A 22,983-nucleotide genomic window follows, 5' to 3' on the forward strand; every position below is an offset into this window, starting at 1 on the left:
TTCCTAAAATTTCATGAAGCTTAGAGACCAGTTTATGAGTAGACCCTCAGACATTTATATAATTCTTAGTTAGAAAGGATGTATCATCCTTTCATTTTAGACTAAAGCAAGATAGGGAGGGAGGAAGGGGGAGTCTTCATCCAAATGGATAAAACATGTGGTAAGAGGCGACCCTGTGCTTGCTTTTCATGATCCTTCCACAAGGTAAATCAATCAAACTCCTGTCAGACCATTCATAGGTCTGAGCTTAAGTATTTCATCTGCTTTTATATCACCCTGTGAGGATTCAGGTATTACAAGTAAGATATATGACAGACATCTTTGTTGCCTTTATTTCTTCATTTCAATTCCTGTTTCAAATGTAGTTGAGCTACATTTACCATTTTACAGCATGTATTTTAATACAATTTGAGCGAGAAAATAATACAGAAATCCAAGAACACTATTTAAAAAATGATTATTTTACATTTTTGCTTTGTCTTCTGGAAGTCATTCTCATGACTTTGTACCACTCTATGTATTTGTTGAAATAGAATGTATAGTTTCCACATGCAGCCCCTTCCCAACTACAGTATATACTATCAAGGAGATCCATGTAAGAGTTTGGGACAAAGTTACTACTACTGTTTTATCTCCTTTTTTAGCTATTTCAGATTTTCCAAATTACATGGATTATATCAAATATGACAACTGTGTAAGTTAGTATGCAGATATTTTCACTTTACACATGAAGAAAAGAGAGTCAAAGAAATTTAACCAAGATTACACTGCTAATGATAAAGTAAGCTCCAGTTTCCAGACTGATGATTCAACAAAAAACTCACATTCCATATTCTGCAAAACAGGGCAGTGGAGGTGGCAAGGGAGCTTACATCAGTGTAACATCTATGTATTGTATATCTTGCACAATATTATAAAAATGTCAGGTAAGAGTATGATCAGTGTATGCAATCTTTGAATAATTATAAACACTGCAAACAAATGTGACATGATTACTTCTCAACTCATTGGAAATTCTTCTGTGTTCAGTGGTAGGGATGCACACATACACACACACACACACACACACACACAAATGCTGCCTTATAATTGATTGAAAGAGCCAAAAATATTTACTAATTGATTATATCATATGGATGCTTTAATCTGTTGCTTTTAGCAGAGCTCAGATGCTGCAGGTAACATTGATTTTTACTCTAGCACAAGAACTCATTTTTATTCATTTCTTCAGCAAACATTTGCTAAATGTACTCTCTGTACTGGGCTTTCAGTAGCAAGTAAGGATGCTATTCTATTGGATTTCCTTAGTTGTTGTTCTACTACCAAATTGGAAGGAAAAAAAAAGTTCTAAGTAGCTCTGACTAAAATATGGGCAGTGTGTTCCCACATCAGAATGTTCTGATTTACCCATCAGGGAGTCTTTGAAGTCCATTCACCTCCCTCGGGCAAGCTTTTACAGCCACCAGAAGGCCAAACGAGAGATGCCAGCCAAACACACAACTCCACCACTGTACTGCCAGGGTTTTACTGAACATAGAAATCCCAGGGAGCTGAAAGAAGCATGCTGGGCAAAGTCACCCTGTGTATGGAACTGTGAGAATTTTATATGGCTAACTTTGAAGGTTTTGTTTTCTTGTTCTGTTTTGCATATGTGTGTGTGTATCACTACAGATTCTTGAAGCCCTGGCTAAAAGTGATGATCATTTTGTACAAAACTGCACCAGCCTTAACTCTTTAAATGAAGTGATTTCTACTGACCTTCAGAGTAAATTCAGTGCCATTTGCAGTGAAAAAATTGAGCATATATGTCAGCGAATATCCAGTTATAAAAAGGTAAAAATTCTGTGTACATATTTTACATGTGATTATTATTTAGATTTAAATGCCAGATTTAATTCAGTTCTTGATATTTTCATTACTGATTTATTTACCACTTTATTGAAATAATATTTTTATAACATTGCAGAGTTTTTAAAATGCCTTTATATCCATTACCTCATTTAATCTTTGCAAACCTGTGAGCTTGGTCACTATTCCACATTTTCCAAAGTTAATAACCAAGGCCTAAAGAATGAAATTACTTGCAAAAGACAGGGTTGGAATTTAAATCCAGGCCACTTAATTCTGAAGTCAGATTTTTGAGTTTCACTATGGTTCTTTCCCTATTCTTTCAATAGGCGAGCAGAACCCTCAATGAAAAAGTACAGGGAACATAGGCTGCTTTGAATTGCTTGATTGGTTAATTCATTTGACATTTTTATTGAGCACCTTTTATGTGCCAAACTCTGTTCATGGTGCTAGGAATGTGGCAGCAAAGGAGAGATCTTTCCTCTCATGATGCATACATTTGAGTGGGAGGAACAGCAAAGAAGTAAGTAAATCTCTACATGGAGGAAAATCAAGTATCTGAAAAAGTTATTGGGAAATCAAAATAGGGAGCTATGGTGGGCAGTGCCAGGGTGGTAACTTTAGACTGAGTGGCTAAAGAAAGCCTCTTTGAGAAAGCTTGTCTCTGAGTGACAAGTAGAACTCTTTATTTAAATTGGAGGGGGAAGCATCCAGGTAGAAGCAGCAGCAGGTGCAGAGGACCCCAAAGCAAAAATAAGGCCAGCGGACAGCAGAGACTGGCCAGTCCTGGGGTCGGAGGCTTTGGGAGGCAACAGTATGAAGAGCTATGGAAGGTATGCGCCTCTTGGAACTTCAGAAGGAGTTTGGATTTTCTTACATCAGTGAGAAGCAATTCAGAGCTTTTAAACAGTGGATGACTTCTTCTGATTTAGATTTTTAAAAGATCATGCTGCCTCCGTAGGAAGGATTGCAGAGGGCAAGAATGGAAGTATAAAGTTGAGTAGGAAGCTATGGTAATAGTGCAGGTGAGATGATGATGGCTTAGTGGAGGCAGGAAATTAGTGTATTTGAGGATATATTGTAGAGGTATAATTAATTATTGATCTCTGAGTTATATCCTATAGTAGGTTTTAATTTCCTTTCTATTTATAATCAATAGAATCCAATTGAAGACTAATAAAATGATTTCTCTCAAAATAAGGCTTGTTCGTTAAAATTTGGTGCAGCCATACTAGGAAATGTTATTTATTTCAGTGTTTATGAATATGAGCTAACTGTATGTGTTTTATATTCCCGATATAGTAAGTAAATGATAAGCCCATCTCTGTCCAGGTAGGTCCATATGAGAATAGGGAAGTGGGAGAATGAATACTTCCACACTGGTGACCTCAGGTAGAATGGATGGGTTAAGAGGGATCACTGTATTTTTCTTCAAGCACTTCCTATAATGTTGGGCTTGTTAAGTTGAATGCATACTGCACTCAAAATTTTTTATAAGTCCATTCACATAAAGAAAAATGATATTCAACATTACTGCTTAACTGTCACATCTGTTCATTCTTTCCATGATTGCTGAGCTCAGTTCCCCTATCTGAGTTTGGGAAAGATTTCATGAATATGTCTTGCTGAAACTGAAGAACAGAAGACTATCTTTCTACTCCTTTCTTTATAAGATGTAACAGTGCTTTGAAGTAAAATTTAAAAGTTCTTAACAGATACAAATTAGTATTCCCCTTTTGAAGACATTTTGAAAAGAGAATCATTCTACTTCAAAGATGAATCTATATAAAGTGTAATAGGGATTCAGGCAGATTCTGGTTGTCATACTTCTCAATGTGTGTGTGTGTGTGTGTGTTTTCCCTTTATGTTTTTGATTTTCTTCTCTCCATTCATTCAACAACAGGGGCAGTGGAAGTAGCTTAAATAAATATACATGGGAAAAGGTAAACTGTATAAATGGAAACAAAACATGCTAGGATGAACCTTTATTAGGTAGGGTATTGATTCAGCTGCTTTAAGAAGGATCCAGGTAACACAGGTTTAAACAAGATAGAAAGTTTATTTCTCACTCACATGAAAGTCCAACCTGGCAAGAGTCCAGAGAGGCAGGGCTTGATGATCTTCTAGGGATCCCTCTATGTTTTTGCTCTCTCTTATAGGCTCTTACCCTCTTCTACCAGGTCAAAGTCAGCTCATCACCAACATGTCTAAGTTACAGCCCCTCAGAAGGGAAAGAAGAAGTGGAGAGTAAAGAGTTTCCTTTTGAGGAAGTTGTACACCTCATCCTATTTTGCATCATATTAGTCTTCAGTGAAAGGGAGGCTGGGGAGTGTAATCTCTTTTTTTCTTAATTGAATTTAGTTGATATGCAATCTTATATTGGTTTCAAGTATACCACACAGTAGTTCAACAGTTATACACAATAAGTCCTCACCCCATCTAGTACCTTGACTATCTGTCAACACAGATGTGACGGAATCATTGACTATATTCTTCATGCTGTACAACCATCCTCATGATCAACTTACATTATAATTGAGAATTTTTGTGCTCCTTTATCCCTCTCCCTCTCCCCACCCACCCCTCTCAACCCCTCTCCATGGTAACTACTAGTCACTCTCAATGTCTGTGAATCTCTTATTTTGTTCATTTTATTTTGTTTTGTTTTTAGATCCCACAAATAAGTGAAATTATATGGTATATTTGTCTTTCTCCACCTGGCTTATTTCACTGAGCATAATACCCTCTAGCTCCATCCATGTTGTCACAAATGGCAGGATTTCTTTTTTATGGCTGAATAATATTCCATTGTGTATATGTACCACCTCTTCTTTATCCATTCATGTATTGATGGATACTTTGATTGTGTCCATAACTTGACTGTTGTAAATAATGCAGTGATAAACATGGTGATGCATAAATATCTTTTTGAATTAGAAATTTTGCTTTCTTTGGGTAAATTCCTAGGAATGGTATTACTAGGTTGTATGGTATTTCTAGTTTTAGTTTTTTGAGGAATCTCCATACTGCTTTCCATAGTGGCTGCACCAATTTACATTCCCCCCAACAGTGTAGGAGGGTTCCCTTTTCTCCACATCCTTGCCAATACTTGTTACCTCTTTTCTTTTGGATACTGGCCATTCTGACCAGTGTGAGGTGATATCTCATTGTGGTTTTGATTTGCGTTTCCCTGATGATTAGTGATGTGGAACATCTTTTTATGTGCCTGTTGGCCATCTGTATTTCTCCTTTGGAAAAAAGTCTGTTCAGGTCCTCCACCCACTTCTTAATCAGGTTATTTCTTTTTCTGATGTTGAGCCATATGAGTTCTTTATATATTTTGGATGTTCACCCTTTACTGGATAAATCATTTATGAACATATGGGAAAGGTAGTCTTAAAGTAGCATCCATGTACCCAACTAAAACTCAGGGATTTTTATCACTATAAGGAAGAAGTGGGGAATGAATATTCGAGGAAATTAGCAAGTAAATTTATAGGTAAGCTTATCTTAGACTTAATGATACAGGCTACCAGGGAGAATGGGTCAGAAGTAAGCAGTTACGAAGATTATTTAGTTGCCAAAATAGAGTATTCTATTTGGTTTTCAGCTTCATGATGGCCATAATGAACAAGGAAACACAGTCTATTAAATATTTCTCAGAATTCCTGTGACTTAGACATGTTTCTTAAGAAAAGCAAAGCTTTTCTTGGGCAGAGTTCTACAACAAATCTTTTACCCTGGATTTCAAGAAGGTGATACCAGGAAATTTGGCAATGCCCTTGAACAAATCCCTGCAAAAATAGCAGCAATTTGTTTTATGTGGTGGATATTTTTAATGCACTTTTCAGTGAAAGCCAATGGCATAGGTCAAAAACTCAACTTCATGAAAGCAAAGATATTGCAGGATGTAGCTGGAAGGATAGAGAGCTATTTACTAAGTGTGTACCTTAGACAATAGGGGCTTAAGTCAATTACTTTAGGATGCCTGCCCTCCCACACTTATGTAGTACATGACAGTTTATAGGGGTCGCTACAGATATCAGGCATTGCAGGAGATAGTTTACAGTTTACATATATTGTATAATCTTACCAATACAATGATATGAGACACATTATGCATTTCATTGTTGAAGTGGCTAAAGCTTAGGAGTCATTAAGTAACTTGCCCAAAGACACACAGCTGGGAACAGCAGTGGAATTTGAACTTGTGTTCTAAAGCTGGTTGTTGCTTGTTTACCGTATTTGACACTGTGATGCACAGCTTATGTGCCAAGTGGTATGGGTCTGACTACAAGGGCAATAGCATTTCAGTACAGAAGAAATTGTGGATTGAATAGCCAGCAAATGCTAGCTCCTTTGTGTTGGAAGGTTTGCCAGAGTGAAGATGAGGAGAGATGGCCCAGATATCGTAATTGAAGGCAAAGATGTAGAAATGAGCTTCACTGATGAAAAAAATTGGCACATTGTCTGGACTAGAGAAGAGGATTTGAGTTGAATGCAATAAAAAAAGAAAACCGAAAAACTGTGATTTTTCCAGTGATACTTTGGAGTGGCATCATGATCAGAGTCACTAAGAAGTTGGGGTTGATGGTCACCTGGATTCATGTAGAGCATTGGGGACGGGAGGAAAACGATCAGTTCAAGCTACGTGGAAGTTAAAGAATATACAACTTTATAATAAGCTGGTGATGGTGTATGAGGAAGGTGTGATTCCTTGGTTTCTAACAAAAATATGGTTTGCTGTAAACTAAGGCATGTATTGTTGGTGGGGTGTGGAGGGGTGCAGATTAGAAGCATGAGGGTCAGGGCTTTTCCCCAAATGTTGGGTATTTTCCAAAACATCGTCCTGGTGAGTGAGAAGTGTCTTCCATTTCCTCAGGAGTAACTAGTTGTTGGGAGGCTTTTAGTGCGGAGATGGACAAGCTAATGGGCAGTGATTTAAATGATAAAAGCAGTATCACTGAATTGTGGAAAGCCTCGTATGTACATCCTTGTGTGAGCCATGAAACCCCCGTGTGTGCTGAATTCGCAAACTGCTTTCTCAAGGAGATTAATAATTTACTTACGGTCAAATAGCTGGCAGACAGACCTAGGTATCAGTTCTATGGAATGCCTCCCACTTTTATGTAAATTTAGAAATAAAGGGAAACATGTAGTCAACTAGGACTTTAGTGCCTTAAAAGTTTTCTTTAATCATCCCTTCTTGCCCATAATCACGTTTAGATTGATTTAGCCATCTTTTTACTAGATAAACAAGGTTAGCAAGAAAATATTAAGAATCTTTTATATTTGTACAAAATTTGGGTACTTTATTGTCTTAATAGGTTATGTAAGGTTAGTTCCATTTGTATGTCAAATGCTTGTCCACAGAAACTATAGCATTTGTGAATATAAGTAATTCTTTTTTAAATTTCTGCATACTTTTAAGCTATTATTAGCAATGCATTTTCCTCCAGATGAAGGCTTTAAACACCCCTCTTTCCGTAAAATAAAGTGTATCCATAGAAACTAAAATCTCAAAGAGGCTGACTTTCCTTTATTTTGACTCTAAAAGTTTTAGGTTTTAAAAATAGAAACCAGTTGATTTTTACAACTCTTGCCAGGGTGCTGCAATAATAATTGATTTCCTGGCCAGTTGTACAGGCCACAGATGTTTTCAGCATATGTATGAAGTTTAGACTTTACAGGAGACCTGAAGGAATCCTAAGCAGGCATTTAATTTCTGGGGATGGGATGTGTAGGCGATCCTGATGTAAAACTATGCACTAAATTGTCCTTAGAACCCTTTTTAATTCCAGATTCATTCTTGTGTTTCAGAATAATTCCATAATTGGGCTTATTTTGGATACTGGGATACTTCCTTCAAATAAATATTTAATGAGCTGTCAAGGGAAGCTCCTGTTTACACAGAAATTGTACATGTGCGAATCAGTCTTACTTTGAATATTCCAAGTACTTCTAATGATTAATGACACATAATCCATCAACTGACACATGTGTTGGGAAGATTGTGGGGAACATTACTCGCCATGTCCCCTTTCCTTGATACAAAACTTTTATAACTCCATGCTAATGGGGCTTTACATTTAATTGAAATGGGAAACTATCTGAAAAATAATCTTACTTTGTATTTTTTTTTTTACTTAGATAGCTATAATTAGATTAAATGTGTTGTCATGGACAATAATTCATGAATTAACTACTAGGGCATTAAAAAACTCAGGTTCCATTTCCAAGAATTACTTATTCCTGTCAATATGCAAGTATACCTGAATATCATCTATATTAAAAAATAAATATTTCCCTTGACCCCCATACTCCTCTCTCCCTCCTGCTCCATTTCTTTGATCTTTGTCCTGAAGAGAGCTTCCCATATATGCTGTTGACACCTGCTGTCTCACTCCCCTTTCATTTTCAACTCAGGTAAGTTGGGCTCTGGTCCCCTCCACGTTAGTTGGAATGGCTTTTTTAAGGTCACTAGCTACTTGTATTTTGACAGAACTCATTCATCATAGTCCTTGTTTTAGTTGCACCTGGTGCAGTTGGCCTGGTACCCCTTCAGCAGCTTTCTCTGGCACTGTGTATGCCTGGTTCTGTCCTTTGGTGCCTCATTCACAGTGCCCTACATTGGTCCCAGCTTTTTTCTCCAACCCCTTCATGTGGTAAAGTCCTGGGGCTCAGAACTTGGTCTCCTTTTCTCTCTCCTCTGTTAATCCCCTGGCAATCCCATTCAGTTTCCTGGCCCATTTGGCGACACCCCTTCTGCAAGTCTGGAGAGAGGGAATATGCTGTGTTCCCAGGCGTTTGTACTGAGGTGCATGTCGGAAAGTTGTGGGAAAGTGGCCCCACTGCCAAGGAATAGCCCCCTCTTCTGCCTCATCACACCGGTGCCACTTCGTTACTCTGTCCACCTCCTTCTCAGCACTTACCATAGTTTCTAATTATCTGGCAGTTATATGTATTATATAATCCTGATGTAAATACTTACAGTTGTATGTATGTGTTACGTATAGTTGTAATAATACAGTTGCTTTGTGTAACAGTGATATATTGTTCTTACCTGTGTCCCTTCCTAGACCTTGAACTCCATGAAGGCAAGGGCTGTGTCTCCAGCACTTAGCCCGGGGGTGGAGTGGGTGGTCTCTTCATATTTTTGAGTGAATGGATAAATGGCTAAAACGGAAGAAGGCAAGAGAGGCATAACTGCCTGTTATGGTGGGTGCCATGACATAATAAAGTTGATTTCTGTGCCTCTGTGTGTGCCGTGGGGGTCCTAGCTGAAGCTGAGGCTTTTATCTTGCAACTACAGTTGAAAAGAACTTCTGACTAAAACTTCACATTTGGCCTTAAATTCTGAGTCTTTCCCACATACTCTTCAGGCCACAGTTTCTTTACTAGTAAAGTGACACGTTCTCTAAATTCCTTCTTCTCTATTAGTGGTTAGGATATTTTCACTATACATATTATCAAATTTGTTAGTAATCTTGTTAGTAGCTTCCTGCATTTCAATCTAGTTCCATTTAGATTCCTACTATGTGCTAGCACTTTGCTGAGCTACATAGCTTCTGACATGTGATCTGAAAACAATATAATATACATATAGCTCATATTCTAATGGTGAGCTTATATTTACAAGGTGTGATTTTTGATATTGCATCTTTATTTTTGAATTTAACCTAGAAACTAGAAAACTTAGACAGTAGCCACCAGTAGTCTTAGTTTTATTCTCTTCAGTGCCTAAATTACTATTCTACTAGTAGAATAAACAGGTAGGCTCTGGTTATTGTTTTTAAGCAAGAAGAGACTTTTTAATCCATTTCCCTTATTTTACTAAGAATGATAAAAAGACAGTGGCTTGCCCAGCATCCCATCAGTTATTGGGATGACATAACTAAACACAGGTAGCTGGTGGCTCTCAGTCCTTTGCTTTTGCAGTTCAGCTCTATGACATACCTGTGTTTGGTGCACAGGACAGGCGTCAGTATTACCCCTATGGAGTTTACCATCTACTAAGGGAGATGGGGATAAGAAAATTAGGACTTGCAAATGTGTAGGAATAAGTTTAGCAGTGAGGGGAGAAGGTTCTAAGCTCACTGAATATCCTGTATGAAGCCCTAGTGTGAGTAGATGGTATGTGAGAGGAGCTGAGTGAAGGCCTGAAGGAGCTCAGGGAACAGGGGGAGAAAGTTCCAGATAAGTAAGCAGTGTGCAGAGTGGACTGGGTGGCTGAATAGACCATGGCAAGGGTTTGGCCTGCAAGGTTTTAAGTAGTGGAGTGGCCGCCCTTGGAAACTGGCAGATCCCTTGAGTGTCACTTTATGCTCAGTGACCGGAAAGCAGAGCCCACACCAGTCTTCAGGCCAGTCCTGATCCAGGCGCACAGCAGAGATTAGCAGGAGCTGTGGGAAGTACACATTTTCTTGTGCCTTGGTCCTACCCGTCCGGGTCATCATTGCCTCATCTTGCTGTCTAGCTGGTTCACAGACTCAGGTGCGGACTGGCTTTCTGACAATGCTTGGAATAATCCCATCTTTTCCACCCTTCACCTAACAGCTACCCAATTCTTCCACCTTGCCGTGCCCTAAGTATTGTGTTCCTGTCCTGGTGTCCTAGGACGCCGCCTTGGTTTCTCTGTCAGACTCTCAGCTGCTAGAAGCCTGTGGATTTGAGTCAGAGTAAGTGGTATTGGTCACATAAATTCATTTCTTCTAGCATCTAACTTGCAACCAGAGTTTCAAAGGAATTATATACATTTGCTGCCTGTATTGCTTTGCTTTATTAAGAATGTGTGGGTTTTAAATAATTACTTAATTTCTAACAACTTACAATTTATTTCACTTGATCCAGTTGCCATAATTTAATTTCTTTTAATTTTGCTATGGATGTGGAATTGAGACATTTGATTTATCATTGTGTGTTCAACTGCTTGTATTTCTTCTTTAACTTGCAGTTTTCTCGTGTACTAAAGAACAGAGCCTGGCCGACCTTTAAACAGGCCAAATCTAAAATCTCCCCACTGCACAGCAGTGATTTCTGCCCTACCAACTGCCATGTCAATGTGATGGAAGTTTCTTATCCCAAAACGTCAACCTCCCTGGGGAGTGCATTTGGTGTTCAGTTGGATAGTAGGAAGCATAATTCTCATGATAAGGAAAATAAATCTGAGCAAGGTATGTCAGCTTTTGAAACTTAATCAAATCATGAAGGTAATTTAGGCATTCATAACTCTTTTAGCATCCCTGAAATTGGATGGATTCCTGGTGTTATAAAGTGTTATAAAGGAAGGATTCCTCATTTTAATTGTTTCAATAATTATGCATAAGTGAACAAAAATGGAGTTTTGTGTTTCTATTCTTTTTCATCTAAGAATGATTATTCTTGCCTTCCTTACATGTATTAGAGATACATGTGAAAACTACTAATCTGAAATGGCTCTATAACTGTGAGAAAAATATAGGAGGAGCAGCTTCAGGGATACATATTGCCAGTCCGTACCGTCCCAGTAGGGCATGGTACCAAACTCTATTCCTAGTTTTCAGTTACAATGGCCCCCTAAGTTTTAATTCCTTAATGAAATTCAGCATTGGGTTGGCATTTTATTTGATGTAACCTTGGATGTCTAGAGTGAATTGAGCTGTATTGTTACTGCAAGTTATAGTTAATAAATATTACTATGGAATGATTTTAACTCCTTAGGGAAACTGAGCCCTATGGTGTACATTCAACATACAATTACAACCATGGCGGCCCCTTCAGGTCTGTCTCTGGGACAGCTTGATGGGCATGGCCTCCGGTATTTGTTAAAAGAAGAAGACTTAGAAACCCAAGATATCTATCAGAAACTGCTGGGCAAACTTCAGACTGCACTGAAAGAGGTGGAGATGTGTGTTTGTCAAATAGATGAGTAAGTACTTTATTTACTGTACTTTTAAATGTGCCTAATAAAGTAGCTGTAGAAAATGTGACTTAAGGACATTTATCATTCTCTTTTTAGTTTTTAGAAATGTTGGATTTTTTTGTTTACCATAAAGATCCTCTTTATTCCAACATCATAAAATGATATATAGACATACATTTTAAGGAAACATTTAATACCAGGAAAGAAAGTGACAAAATTCTGTGTTACAGAAAACACCAAGTCTCAGTGTGAAAAAATTGAATTGAAAAATATAATTGGAAGAGTGCTAACTGTGTTTAGGGATTTCCTTGTATCCTTTATAGAGCAGAGCACAGTATTTTGTGTATATGCACACATTAGATGTTTATGAAAATATAAAATATAACAAATCCCTAGGCATACTTGTTAAATGAATAAATGCAAAATTATCTATTCCTAGGATTAATGACCAGTTTTTCCTTCTGATTGAATTAATTTTCTACTAATCACTGACCCAAAAAGCTGTGCCAACAATTTGGGAACTTTTACGAAGAACAGGAAGGAGGAGGAAGTTAATTAAAATTTTTCCAAAGAGGTCAACTCTGATTCTTATTTTAGAATTTGGTGGTTGGAGACTTGCCTGAATTCTGTGGGATGATTTACCACATCCTGGTGTGTGGCTGTGCTTCATATCAAATCAAGGCAGCTCTGGACAGTCAGCACAACATGGGTTTGGGGTGGCTCAGTTCTTCATGGGTAGAACAGGATGAATAATAAAAACAGTTATAAGTTTGTGGCGGAAGTTATAAAAATCAATACGAAACGCAATCGGTATAATGCCCAAGATCATGCTTACTCATCATTCAAGGGATTGCAATGTTGGATATACCCAAAGTTGGTAGGATCTGAAAATGGTATAAGCATTGTTAGGATCCTTTTATTTTACTCTCTTTATGAAGTTACAGGTTTAGATAGCTATTGGATGTGTATTGTTTAGTTTGCACACACACACATCATCCCATACTTCCGTGGATAATTCCATTTTGACACAAAATGTTTAGAACTTAATTCTAAGCTTTTTAAATATAATTAGACATCATGTTAATGAAATCTTAATTGACATGATCTCTTATTTTACACGTCTTTGAAATTTAGAGATCAAAACCATTATGTTAGATGCATCAAATTTCTAAGATAATCTTGAGTTACTGTTTAGTATGTTAATTTTTTTGTTTTTTTGAGTTAATTTAGAATTGAAATTGTTTTCCTATGTCTAATACATTAGGTTTTAAAAATTACTAAACAGTGTGAGGTTGCTAAGAAAACAGGTTGCTATTTTAGACAATTGTAATATACTTGGATTGTCTTAGAGTAAACTTATGACAGAGAAGTTAATATTTTAGGCCATTATATCTTGCTTTATATAATAAATTGGATTTTATTATCTGATACATTCTCTTTTAGAAATCAGTTTTTATTTTTCCCCTGAAGTATTAGGGGAGAGCATAGAGGAAGACTTTATAAGGCAATAAATTGTGGCATTGAATCATGCTTCCTAGATCTCAAAGGAATTTTAGGAGAACATCTGGACCAATCCTGTACTTCGAGTTAAGCCAAGAGTTATTTTTCCTACTTTCCAGATGTGTTCATTGTCAATGGTAGGATTATTGATGTGCCCGAGTGGACACTGCCTTGCAAAGGCCTCTAATTCATTGACTGGTCAGTACTGTCTGGCAGTTGTCCAGACTTTGTAAATTTATTGACTTTTTTTTAAGTTCAGCTAATGTAGATATATTTTCAAGAAAATGGTTAGAGCCCAAGGGCTCCTTTTACTTGGTTTAAAACACTTTATACTTAGAGCACTAGATGCAGAAAGGGTGAAGCTATTATTAACTGAAACTCCTTAAAATGATTACCTATTTTTACTTAAGATTTCCCCACTCTGTTATTCTAAAAGCCTTTATGCAACTGTGCATGATTAGGAAAGTAACATGAAATGAGCAAATGATTTGAGAAACTTTCTTGGTCTTCTCTGTGCACCATATAATTTAATTCTAAATATAAATATATTCCACATAATTTATGTGCAATATAATCACTTTGAAACTACAGTTGTCCAAGTGCCTGGGTTCCCCACTGCCCTGTTGAGAGATGCTGCAGTGCAGTTGAGGTTGACAAATTACTTAAAAAGCTAGTTACCAAACAGATTTTCTCACTATGTAGCAATTATTTGTGGTCAGACACAGGTATCTGTGCAGAACAAACAGCTCAGGTGTTTTGCCAAGTGTTAAAGAGAAATTGCCTCACATCTCATGCTAGCTCTCCTTTCTAGTAGTCATTCATTCCTGGGCAGGGCTGCTGCTGAGCTTGTCCTACATGAGGTGGTCTGACCTGTCACCTGGAAAGACTTCTCCTACAAGAAACATATGTCTTGTGCCACATAGGTATTCCACTAAATCCCCCTGCTTCGTTCAGATCCCAAGATGGAACTAGAGACAAACTGACTGTCTAGTAAGGTGAAATGAAGTGATGTTGTGAAGTTAACCAAGACTTTGTGTTTCTTATTTTATTTTAGGAAGCGAAATACTTTTGCCCTTCAATTGCCTATTTCCTGGCTAATGACACTTAAATAAAGGGAAAAATAATTTGGGGGCCATCCAAAGCCTTGACAAGATAAAATACAGGGTTTGTGTATTCCTATGGGGAGGAAATGAATGAAGAGGACTGGAGGCTGGTCAAGATAGGAGATTTGAGAACAGACTTTGTTCTGCAGGTACCAGATGCCCAGGATTTAGTGATAAACAGACTGCATTGTAGGACTGTTAGAGAGTTGGGGAGACAGGAAGGAATGGTAGGGCTGGTGGAGGAATTATCTTTGAGTCTTTCCAAGTATTTTGCTGGTAAACATATGAAAAGAGGCCTCAGCTTCATAAAAACGAGCATTTATTTATTATAGGGGCTTACATGCTAGGCAGTTATATTACTGTAGGGACTGACCTATTTCATTTGCACAGTTCCTCTGTGATTTGGATTATGAACCCCTGGGATGTGTTGCAGACATGTCAAACTTAAATTTGTTTCCAAAACTGAATTGTGGATTTCCTTATACTCAAATCTCCTTCAACCCCTTCTTGGGGAAGTATTCCCCATCCCTTCAGTCAATCAAGTCAGAATGTAGGTATCATCTTGATTCTTCTCTTCCTCCCTGTCCTCTCCAGTACCTCATCAAGTTCTGCCAGTTACACCCCAGACACACCCTCCTGTCACCTCAGGGTCACCGTCCTCCCCTCACTATTGCCCATCCTATGTACCTCCAGTACCTTCTTTGTTTAGCTAATGCCAGAGGGATTTGTAAAGGCAAATCATGCTAGTCCCTGCCTAAAACCACTTTGGTTTTTTTGTGCAATTTTGTATTAAATGCATTATTGCAGCCTGCATGGCCCATCACTATCTACTCCTGTCCATCTTTCCAAACTCCTGTCCTTGAGTGCCAGCTGCACTGGCCTCTCTCAGACCCTGGAACATGACAAGCCTCCGACTGGTTGGCCCTGCTCCCGGGGTCTGCACGGCTGGCCTTCTAGATACTCAGGTGTTAGGCTGATCTGTAGAGAAGCTGTGCCTAGTTCCCCAGGATAAAGCAGACACTGCTGCGTCCCAGTCACTCATGTCATATTTAGACATCTTACTTCTTACATCTGTTTTTTACCCCCTTCATTGTTATGTTAACAAAAACTTCAAAGTCTCACAGACTTAAAATAACAAGGTTTCTTTCTGGGTTATTCTCCATGCCCATCTGAGCCACAGTGTCTCTGCTCCACATTGATGTCACTCTGTGTCCAGGCTGACAAAGCCCCATCAGTTGGAACATCTCTGATGTCACAGCAGGGAGAGGGAATCAGGTGGCCTGCACACTTGCATAAGGGCTTCCACTTGGAAGGGACACAGGTCACCTCCATCACATTGCATTGGGGAAAGCAAGTCAGTGGTCATTCTGTCCTCACTCATGTGCCCAGGGGAACTGGGATATAGTAGACAGCACTGATGACCACCTTCCTCCCTCCAGAGTGTAAGAGTGCTATGTGGGGAGAGGGTTTCCTGCTTAATTTACAAAGTATGTGTATAAAGACTGTATCTCACTCACCCATCTCTAAAGGGAGGGTAATAACAATGGTAATACCTGCTTCATAAAGTGGTTTTAGGGATTGATTGAATGAATACCTGTTAACTACTTAGCATAAGAACTGGCATAAGAGCTCAACAAATGTTAGCTATGATGATCATGGTGATGATGATATTTAACAGAAAAATGCAGTAGCCTTAATATACTACATACAAAAGTCTTTATTTGTCAAGGGCATTAGGAGGAGGCTGACCTGGAATGGCATGCTGCTCAGGATTTTAATTCAGATTTTATGGACCTATTGTAGGTACCTAATATTGTACTTGAGTGAAACTAAGAGAACATATTTCTGTATGCACACATATTAAGCTGTATGCCTTATTGATTTTCAGAATCTAGAAATTTTATGCAAAAGCATGATGTCAAAAACACTTTTTCTATCTATCATTTGTTTGTTAGCTTAACACTTGTTCCCACAGGGTCAGTGCAAACATGATTGCAGCTGTTCAAAATGGAAAGCAAATATGTGACTACAATTCATACAATTTTGAAAAAAATGTTTTGAGTTCAGCCCCCTGACTTCTAATTTGAAAGACGCATAAAGCACAGAGCACTCCTTGCAAAATGAGAACTCATGTGTCTCTCTCCTCTTTGGGAATCAGAGTTCATCTGTGCAGTATAGAGCTTGGGTAATTGGAGTTAATCTAATGTTTTAATCTTCGGGTGGAGGGAGACTTGTAAGACACAGTCTGTCTTACAAGACATAAAAGCATCTTTCCAAATAGAAAAACTGTGTTTAAAATAATTCATAGTTTCACAGGACCTTGAGCAATGTAACACAGCTTCCTGATGTCTAAAAACTATAAAGTGCCAAAATATTATTCAGGTGTCATCTCACCGTGAGACCTTACCTGATTACACTATTTGAAGGTGCAGCTCTGGCTCCTTTCTTCCTTGCCCTTTAACGTTTGTCACCATGTGATACGCTACACAGTTGACTTGATTGTTGTTTGTTTCCTCCATGTAGAAGTTAAGCGCCAAGAGGGCAGAGGCTTTTGTTTGATAAACTGCTGTATGCACAGCACCAAGAACAGTGCATGGTACAAAAAATGAGTTTAGTTAATTAGTGAAATCACTGAGCAAATATTGACTCGCACAGCTCTGGGTTGGATATTATGGGATAGATACAAGAGGTATAAGACATTTTCGTGGTCTTGAAATAAAACGACTGTGACATTGCTGTGGAAAAATGAGCATCAGGTTATGTGCATATGTGCTACAAACTAGATCAGAATGCTGTCAGTGTTTGGTGAATGAGACAACAGTTGTCGGCCAGAGAAGCCGTGCCTGGGCCCTTTGTTCAGGTGTGGCTTCATTCATTGTGCAAGTTTTATAGTATGTTGTGTGCTGGTAAAGACTGGTTTCATTTTTGCATAATTTTGAGCTTGACACATCCAACAGAAACATTTAACAGCCCAACATTCAAGTCTAGAGTGATGGAATCAGTGCCAGTCAAAAATCTGCCAAGTTTTATACCAATTCAATTTAGCCTTGGGCCAAGTGGAAGAGCTTTCCGTTTGGGCAGATTAGTGACATTTCATCATGACTGGATTGTGGATGCCTCCTGTCCTCACATCGCGTGTGACTCTGTCTGGCATCTTATGATCACGACCTCCAGGACTCCAGTTAGTATGAGCAGTGAGGAAGGATTGACCACACAATAGTCTCCTATCAAATAGAGAAAGCCTGGAGACACCCAAGGCAGAGGTGGATGTCTAGGTGGGTTTGGGATATCTCAGGGTAAGCTAGTGAGACTATTTAAGCACATTTATTGCTTGTTTTAATAATTGGGTAGCACTTTAAAGTTTCCCAGGTGTGTTCATATGGTGGTGGTAGAGGTGATAATGGCTAGGGGAGAGAGGTAAAGCCCATTATGTACCAGGATATGTGGTTCTCATTTTATACTCATAGCCACCATGTGGGCCAGTTATCATAGATGTCAAGGAGAATTATTATAGTGTCGCTATGATAGCAGAGCTAATGAGTGGCAGGACCAGGATCTGAATACACAGCTTCCTAGTCTAAACTGTGTGCTATTGCTATTACTTACTCTGAGAGAAAAAAGTGGACTTTGTATGACAGACTCTTTATGCAACAGGGTATTTATTTCACATGAAACAGAGCACTCTAGGAATACTTGTAAGCCTAGTGTACTCAACAGAAAAGGTAGTTTTCTGTAACAACTAGTTTGAAAATGTGCATTTATTCTTTTTTTTTAAATTTCACATTGCAGCCTTCTCTCGTCAATAACATATTCTCCTAAATTAGAACGTAAGACATCAGAGAGCTTTGTACCAACAGACAGTGACAATGAGAAGGGAGAAAGAAATAGCAAACGAGTCTGCTTTAATATGGCAGGAGATGAGCAGGAAGATTCAGGTCATGACACCATCAGCAACAGAGACTCCTACAGGTAATCCAGTAATTCCTTAAACTCATTTCATCCGCGACGTCTTTGGATTCTGTGCTTTCCACAAAGGTCCGGAAAAAAAATCGTTGTTGTTTTATTTTTGCGCTCACAAAATACTGCTGGCTTTACCACCCCCAGACAAAGCACATTGAGACAGCCCACTTTTTCAAATTCTAACCATTTGCAATCTGGAAAAATTGCATTTTTTTCTCCAGCTGTATGGACCTAATTTGGGAAACTTGTTCTATTACAGATTGTGTAACATGTATAGCAAATAAGTAAACTGTGCCTATATTAGCATTTTTTTTCAAAGATCTCTTTCTGATTATTGGACTATTGGGCAGTAAGTAGGAGTTCTTTTTGTCTTGTTTCTCCCCTTTCTTCATATAGTCTGCATTCCAAGCATGGACTAATTGCACTTGCTCACCTCCGTGGCCAGCTTTGTGCCTTTTTTCTTCTCTTACAGGCCTTCTGTATAATTTTGGTAGACCTGTAGCAAATTACCAAGAACTGGGTGGCTTAGAGAACAGAAAATGTATTTATTTATTATCCCACAGTTCTGGGGCTAAAAGTCCAAATTCAAGATGTCAACGAAGGTGGTTCCTCTGAAGGGCTGGGAGGGAAGGTGCCGTCCCAGGCTTCCTCCATGGAGTGCAGATGGCCGGCTTCTCCCTGTGTCTCTTCACATCCTTTTCCCTCCAAGCGTGTCTCTGTGTCCCCATTTCCCTTTCTCATAAGGACACCAGTCATATTGAATAGGGCCACCCTTAGTGACCTCATTTTTACTTAGGGATCTCTGAGGAGACCCTCACTCCAATTAAGGCCACATTCCTGAGATACAGAGTGTTAGACTTCAACACAGGAAATTTGGGGGGATCTAATTCGGTCCATAACACTTTCCCTCCAAACTCTGCCATCATCTTCCTACCAAATTCTCAAATAACAGCCCCTCCAATGAACACCCTCAATTGAAAGTGCTTCCTCCTTGAAGCCTTGTACCCTGGATGCTCGTGGAGACCTGCCGGGCCTGCTGTATGTGCGGCGAGCACAACCTCTGCAGCACCCATTTTGGTTCCATGAATTGAAGACAGAAACTCTTATTCATTCCTATCTGTTATACAGTATTTTACAGTGAAAAGGTACTAAGTTATTATGGTTAAATCAAAGTTATTCTCCTCAGAGATGTTTAGCACAGACTAATAGCTAACATTAAAAACATTATTTGTACCAGACCCATGGGGGAACAGATGATTTCACATAATTCCCACCTCAGCCCTATATAGCAGATCTTGATATTAACTCCATTTTCCACATAAGGAAGCTGAGCCCCCAAGAGTTACATAATTTACCAGTGAAACCAGGTGGCCTGGCTCATAGTTTCTCTCAACCACTCTACAATCCCCAGTTTCTGTATGAAAGGGATTTTAATGAATACATGAATTAATTATTCCTACAGATTTAATATAACAGATTAACCACTTTTACCATCTAGCTTTCTTTTAGCTTCTAAGGATACCACTATGCAGTTTAATAGAAACCTGTGGTTTCTCTCCAGTGGGAAATTAAATGTCTCAAAACATTTTCTTATCAGATAATTACTATTATAGTTTCCCTCCAGCTTCAAATAGAAAATTTAAATATAAATTTAAATTTGTTATTTTTACTTATTCTGAGAGAAAAATAATATGTCTCCTACATTATTTCTGATATCTATAATGTGTCCATATTCATATGCAAACATTTTAAATATTCTTTGCTTCAGCATTCACCATAATTGAGCCACTTACTGTGTGTGACATCTTGTGCTGAGCTCTGAGGTGGAGACAAGGTGCCCCTCCTCCCTGAGGGAGCCGAGAGGGCAATTGATAAAAAATAATGTAAGCTGCCAGAAAGGGTTGAAAGGCAGAGATTATGAAAGAGAGTTTTGTCTCTAGAAGCAAATTAACTTACAGATATATACCATCAAATAGATGATGAAGAATTTTAAGTTTGGTTTCACTGCTAGTCTTACAACTATTTAAAATTTCACTTAGGGTTAGGTTATATGACCTAAGGAAACTTCCAAAGATGACTGAATTTAAAATGCTTTTTTTAAAAAAAAAAAAAAAAAGAAGATAGGATATGATTTGTATGAGTTTATCTTTCATGGTCTTGGTTTTCTCTGAAACATTAATAAATATAACTGTGACATAATAAGTTTCTCTAATGGGCAATGGTGGGAGCTTGGCAGATGTACTCACAAGTAACAGACGACTCATTCTGCCCAGCGACTGCAATAGCAACAGGAATTCCATCGCCTCCTTCACGAGCGTCTGCAGCAGCCAGTGCAGCTCCTACTTCCACAGTGACGAGATGGACTCAGGTGCGTGTGGCAACGGCATGGGTGCTGTCAGAGATACTCCCAAGGGATCAGTTTGTTCATCTGTGTATTTTACGTTTTGTCCTTCGTTCTTGGTAGCCACATGCATTGCATTTCAGGTTTTGGTGCTTGATAAAGTCCATTTCCCAGTCCCATTAGAAACAGTGAATTAACAAAACAGACTAACCTTTATTTCACTCTACAATCTTTCTGTGGTGCTATGATGGATATAGGCACACAGGAAACGCATTTTTCTAAAACATTACACACTTTTAATGGTGCGAGGAGGTGGGGTTGGCTTTGAAACAGGACTTTAAAGACACATGCACCTGAGCTGGCTGTGTTTGTGGGTGACGGGGAGAAGGAGGTTGAGAAAAACACCAATGAGAGAAATATCTATAAATATCTTATTTTGGGTACGTTAAGAGCGAAGACTTTTCATCCAATTAGGATAAATCTTAACTTCGAAATTTGCTGTTTATTTCAACAATTCAACCATCAGAAAAATGCACCATTTGAAATATCTTTAATTGGGCTATGTGGTGTTCTTTCTGTGAGGCCCTCTGCTTTCACCTCTTGTTTTGGGGAGCAGTGATCTGATAGCCCAGGAGCTAGTAAATCATTTAGAACCCTTTTCCTGATCATGAAAACTTACGATGGCCCGGGAACTCATTGTTAGTTATTTTTTGTTTTATTTTTACTAAAATGTTTTGGAATGTTAGCCATAAGGTGAATGATCTTTGTTTATATCTAGGTGATGAGCTTCCCCTAAGTGTTCGCATTTCTCATGATAAACAGGACAAGATACATAGTTGCCTTGAGCATCTGTTCAGCCAGGTATGATTGGGATAGTTACGGGTCTTTCTTTTCCACAGACTCAACTGTCAAGAACCCCGTGTACAGATGTAGTAAAAACACCTTAGAGTTAGTGTGGAAAGGTCTCAACCTGTCCCTCCAGTCCCTTTACCTCAATTTCCACAATGTAAAACGGGAATAAAGATTTTTTCAGCCAACTAATTCAAAGGATTCTTGTGACTATCAAGTATTTTATAGCCTTTGGAAAATTACAAAATTATACACACAAGAATTACTCTTTTATTATATTTTTCTTTGTGAGTTTTCAGAATCCCTTATGACATTTCTTGCTCAACTTTTTTCTACTTTCAAGAAGCACAAGATTGTCTTTGCACTCTTGTTGGTGCTTTCCATTAAAAAAAAATATATATATATATATCCATAACCAAAATTCATAGTGTAGAAGCTCTTAATGCTTTGAAAAGGATTGTGATAATGTCTAGTCTTTTTTTAAAAAATAACTGCATATCAGTGGGGGGACACGGGAAAGGCAGTATATACAGAGAAGACAAGTAATGATTCTATAGCATCTTACTACACTGATGGACAGTGACTATAATGGGGTATGTGGGGGGGACTTGATAATAGGGGGAGTCTAGTAACCATAATGTTGTTCAAGTAATTGTACATTAACAATATCAAAAAAAAACCAACTCTGGAACTGTTCTTTTGTAAAGTGAATTTGTGTTTTCTATTAATACATAGTAGGTTAGTGAGAAATGTCATTGTAAATGTTACCTGGTGAGTTTGTTCCAGTGATTTTCTTAAAGATAGATTTTGTAAGCATCATGAGATTTCAAAAATAATTGTAACTTTAAGAAAAAACTATTGTACAAAATTCACTCTTGGAAATATCTATTATGTATTATAAGAAGTGTGTTAACTCATAGAAATCTCTACTGTTATTATAGGTGGATTCTATTACCAATCTCCTAAAAGGGCAGGCTGTTGTGAGGGCCTTTGAGCAAACCAAGTACCTCACACCGGGTCAAGGATTACAAGGTAAGGTTAAAAAATAGCTATTAGAAGTGACTGGGAGGCAAACGTGGGACACAATAGTCATGAAGCAAATGCATAACATAAGAAGGAAAGTTCTGGTTGCTCATGTTCCATAATTTACTTTGTGCTATTTCTATTTGATAATTTTTTATACACATAAAAAAAATCAGTATAGGACCATTTAGATTTCTTAAGACAGTTCAAAATGTTTAATACCTATAGAGGCTGGACTGAATAGAAATGGGTTTATTGAAGAAATCTAAGTGTTGAGCTGCTTTTGCTGAAATCAAGCATAATGTCCACTTGGTTGTATGGCAGTGGTGAGGGGAGGGGGCTTCAGGAAGGGAGTGGGGGACTCTGAAACACAGAACCACCAAGCAGAACAAGATCTAGAGCTGCCACTTTCTGACATCAGGTTTAAGCTATTAAGAAGAGGTTTTAATCTAAATTTG

At 38.3% G+C, this 22,983-nt stretch overlaps 1 protein-coding gene across 5 annotated transcripts in view; it reads left to right on the forward strand.

Annotated features, from left to right (window-relative positions):
- The window catches only part of PREX2 (phosphatidylinositol-3,4,5-trisphosphate dependent Rac exchange factor 2), a 293,635-nt gene that overhangs the window by 156,829 nt on the left and 113,823 nt on the right, over positions 1-22,983 (forward strand). For all 5 annotated transcript variants that reach the window (XM_073229638.1, XM_036998086.2, XM_073229635.1 and 2 more), the window contains 7 exons: positions 1,672-1,833; positions 10,802-11,021; positions 11,548-11,755; positions 18,142-18,321; positions 20,586-20,680; positions 21,432-21,514; positions 22,444-22,534. In XM_073229638.1, coding sequence (XP_073085739.1) covers positions 1,672-1,833; positions 10,802-11,021; positions 11,548-11,755; positions 18,142-18,321; positions 20,586-20,680; positions 21,432-21,514; positions 22,444-22,534 — 1,039 coding nt within the window. The remainder of the gene's footprint in view (positions 1-1,671; positions 1,834-10,801; positions 11,022-11,547; positions 11,756-18,141; positions 18,322-20,585; positions 20,681-21,431; positions 21,515-22,443; positions 22,535-22,983) is intronic.

The sequence above is a fragment of the Manis javanica genome, chromosome 2, assembly GCF_040802235.1.
Source record: "Manis javanica isolate MJ-LG chromosome 2, MJ_LKY, whole genome shotgun sequence".
NCBI classification, from domain to species: domain Eukaryota; kingdom Metazoa; phylum Chordata; class Mammalia; order Pholidota; family Manidae; genus Manis; species Manis javanica.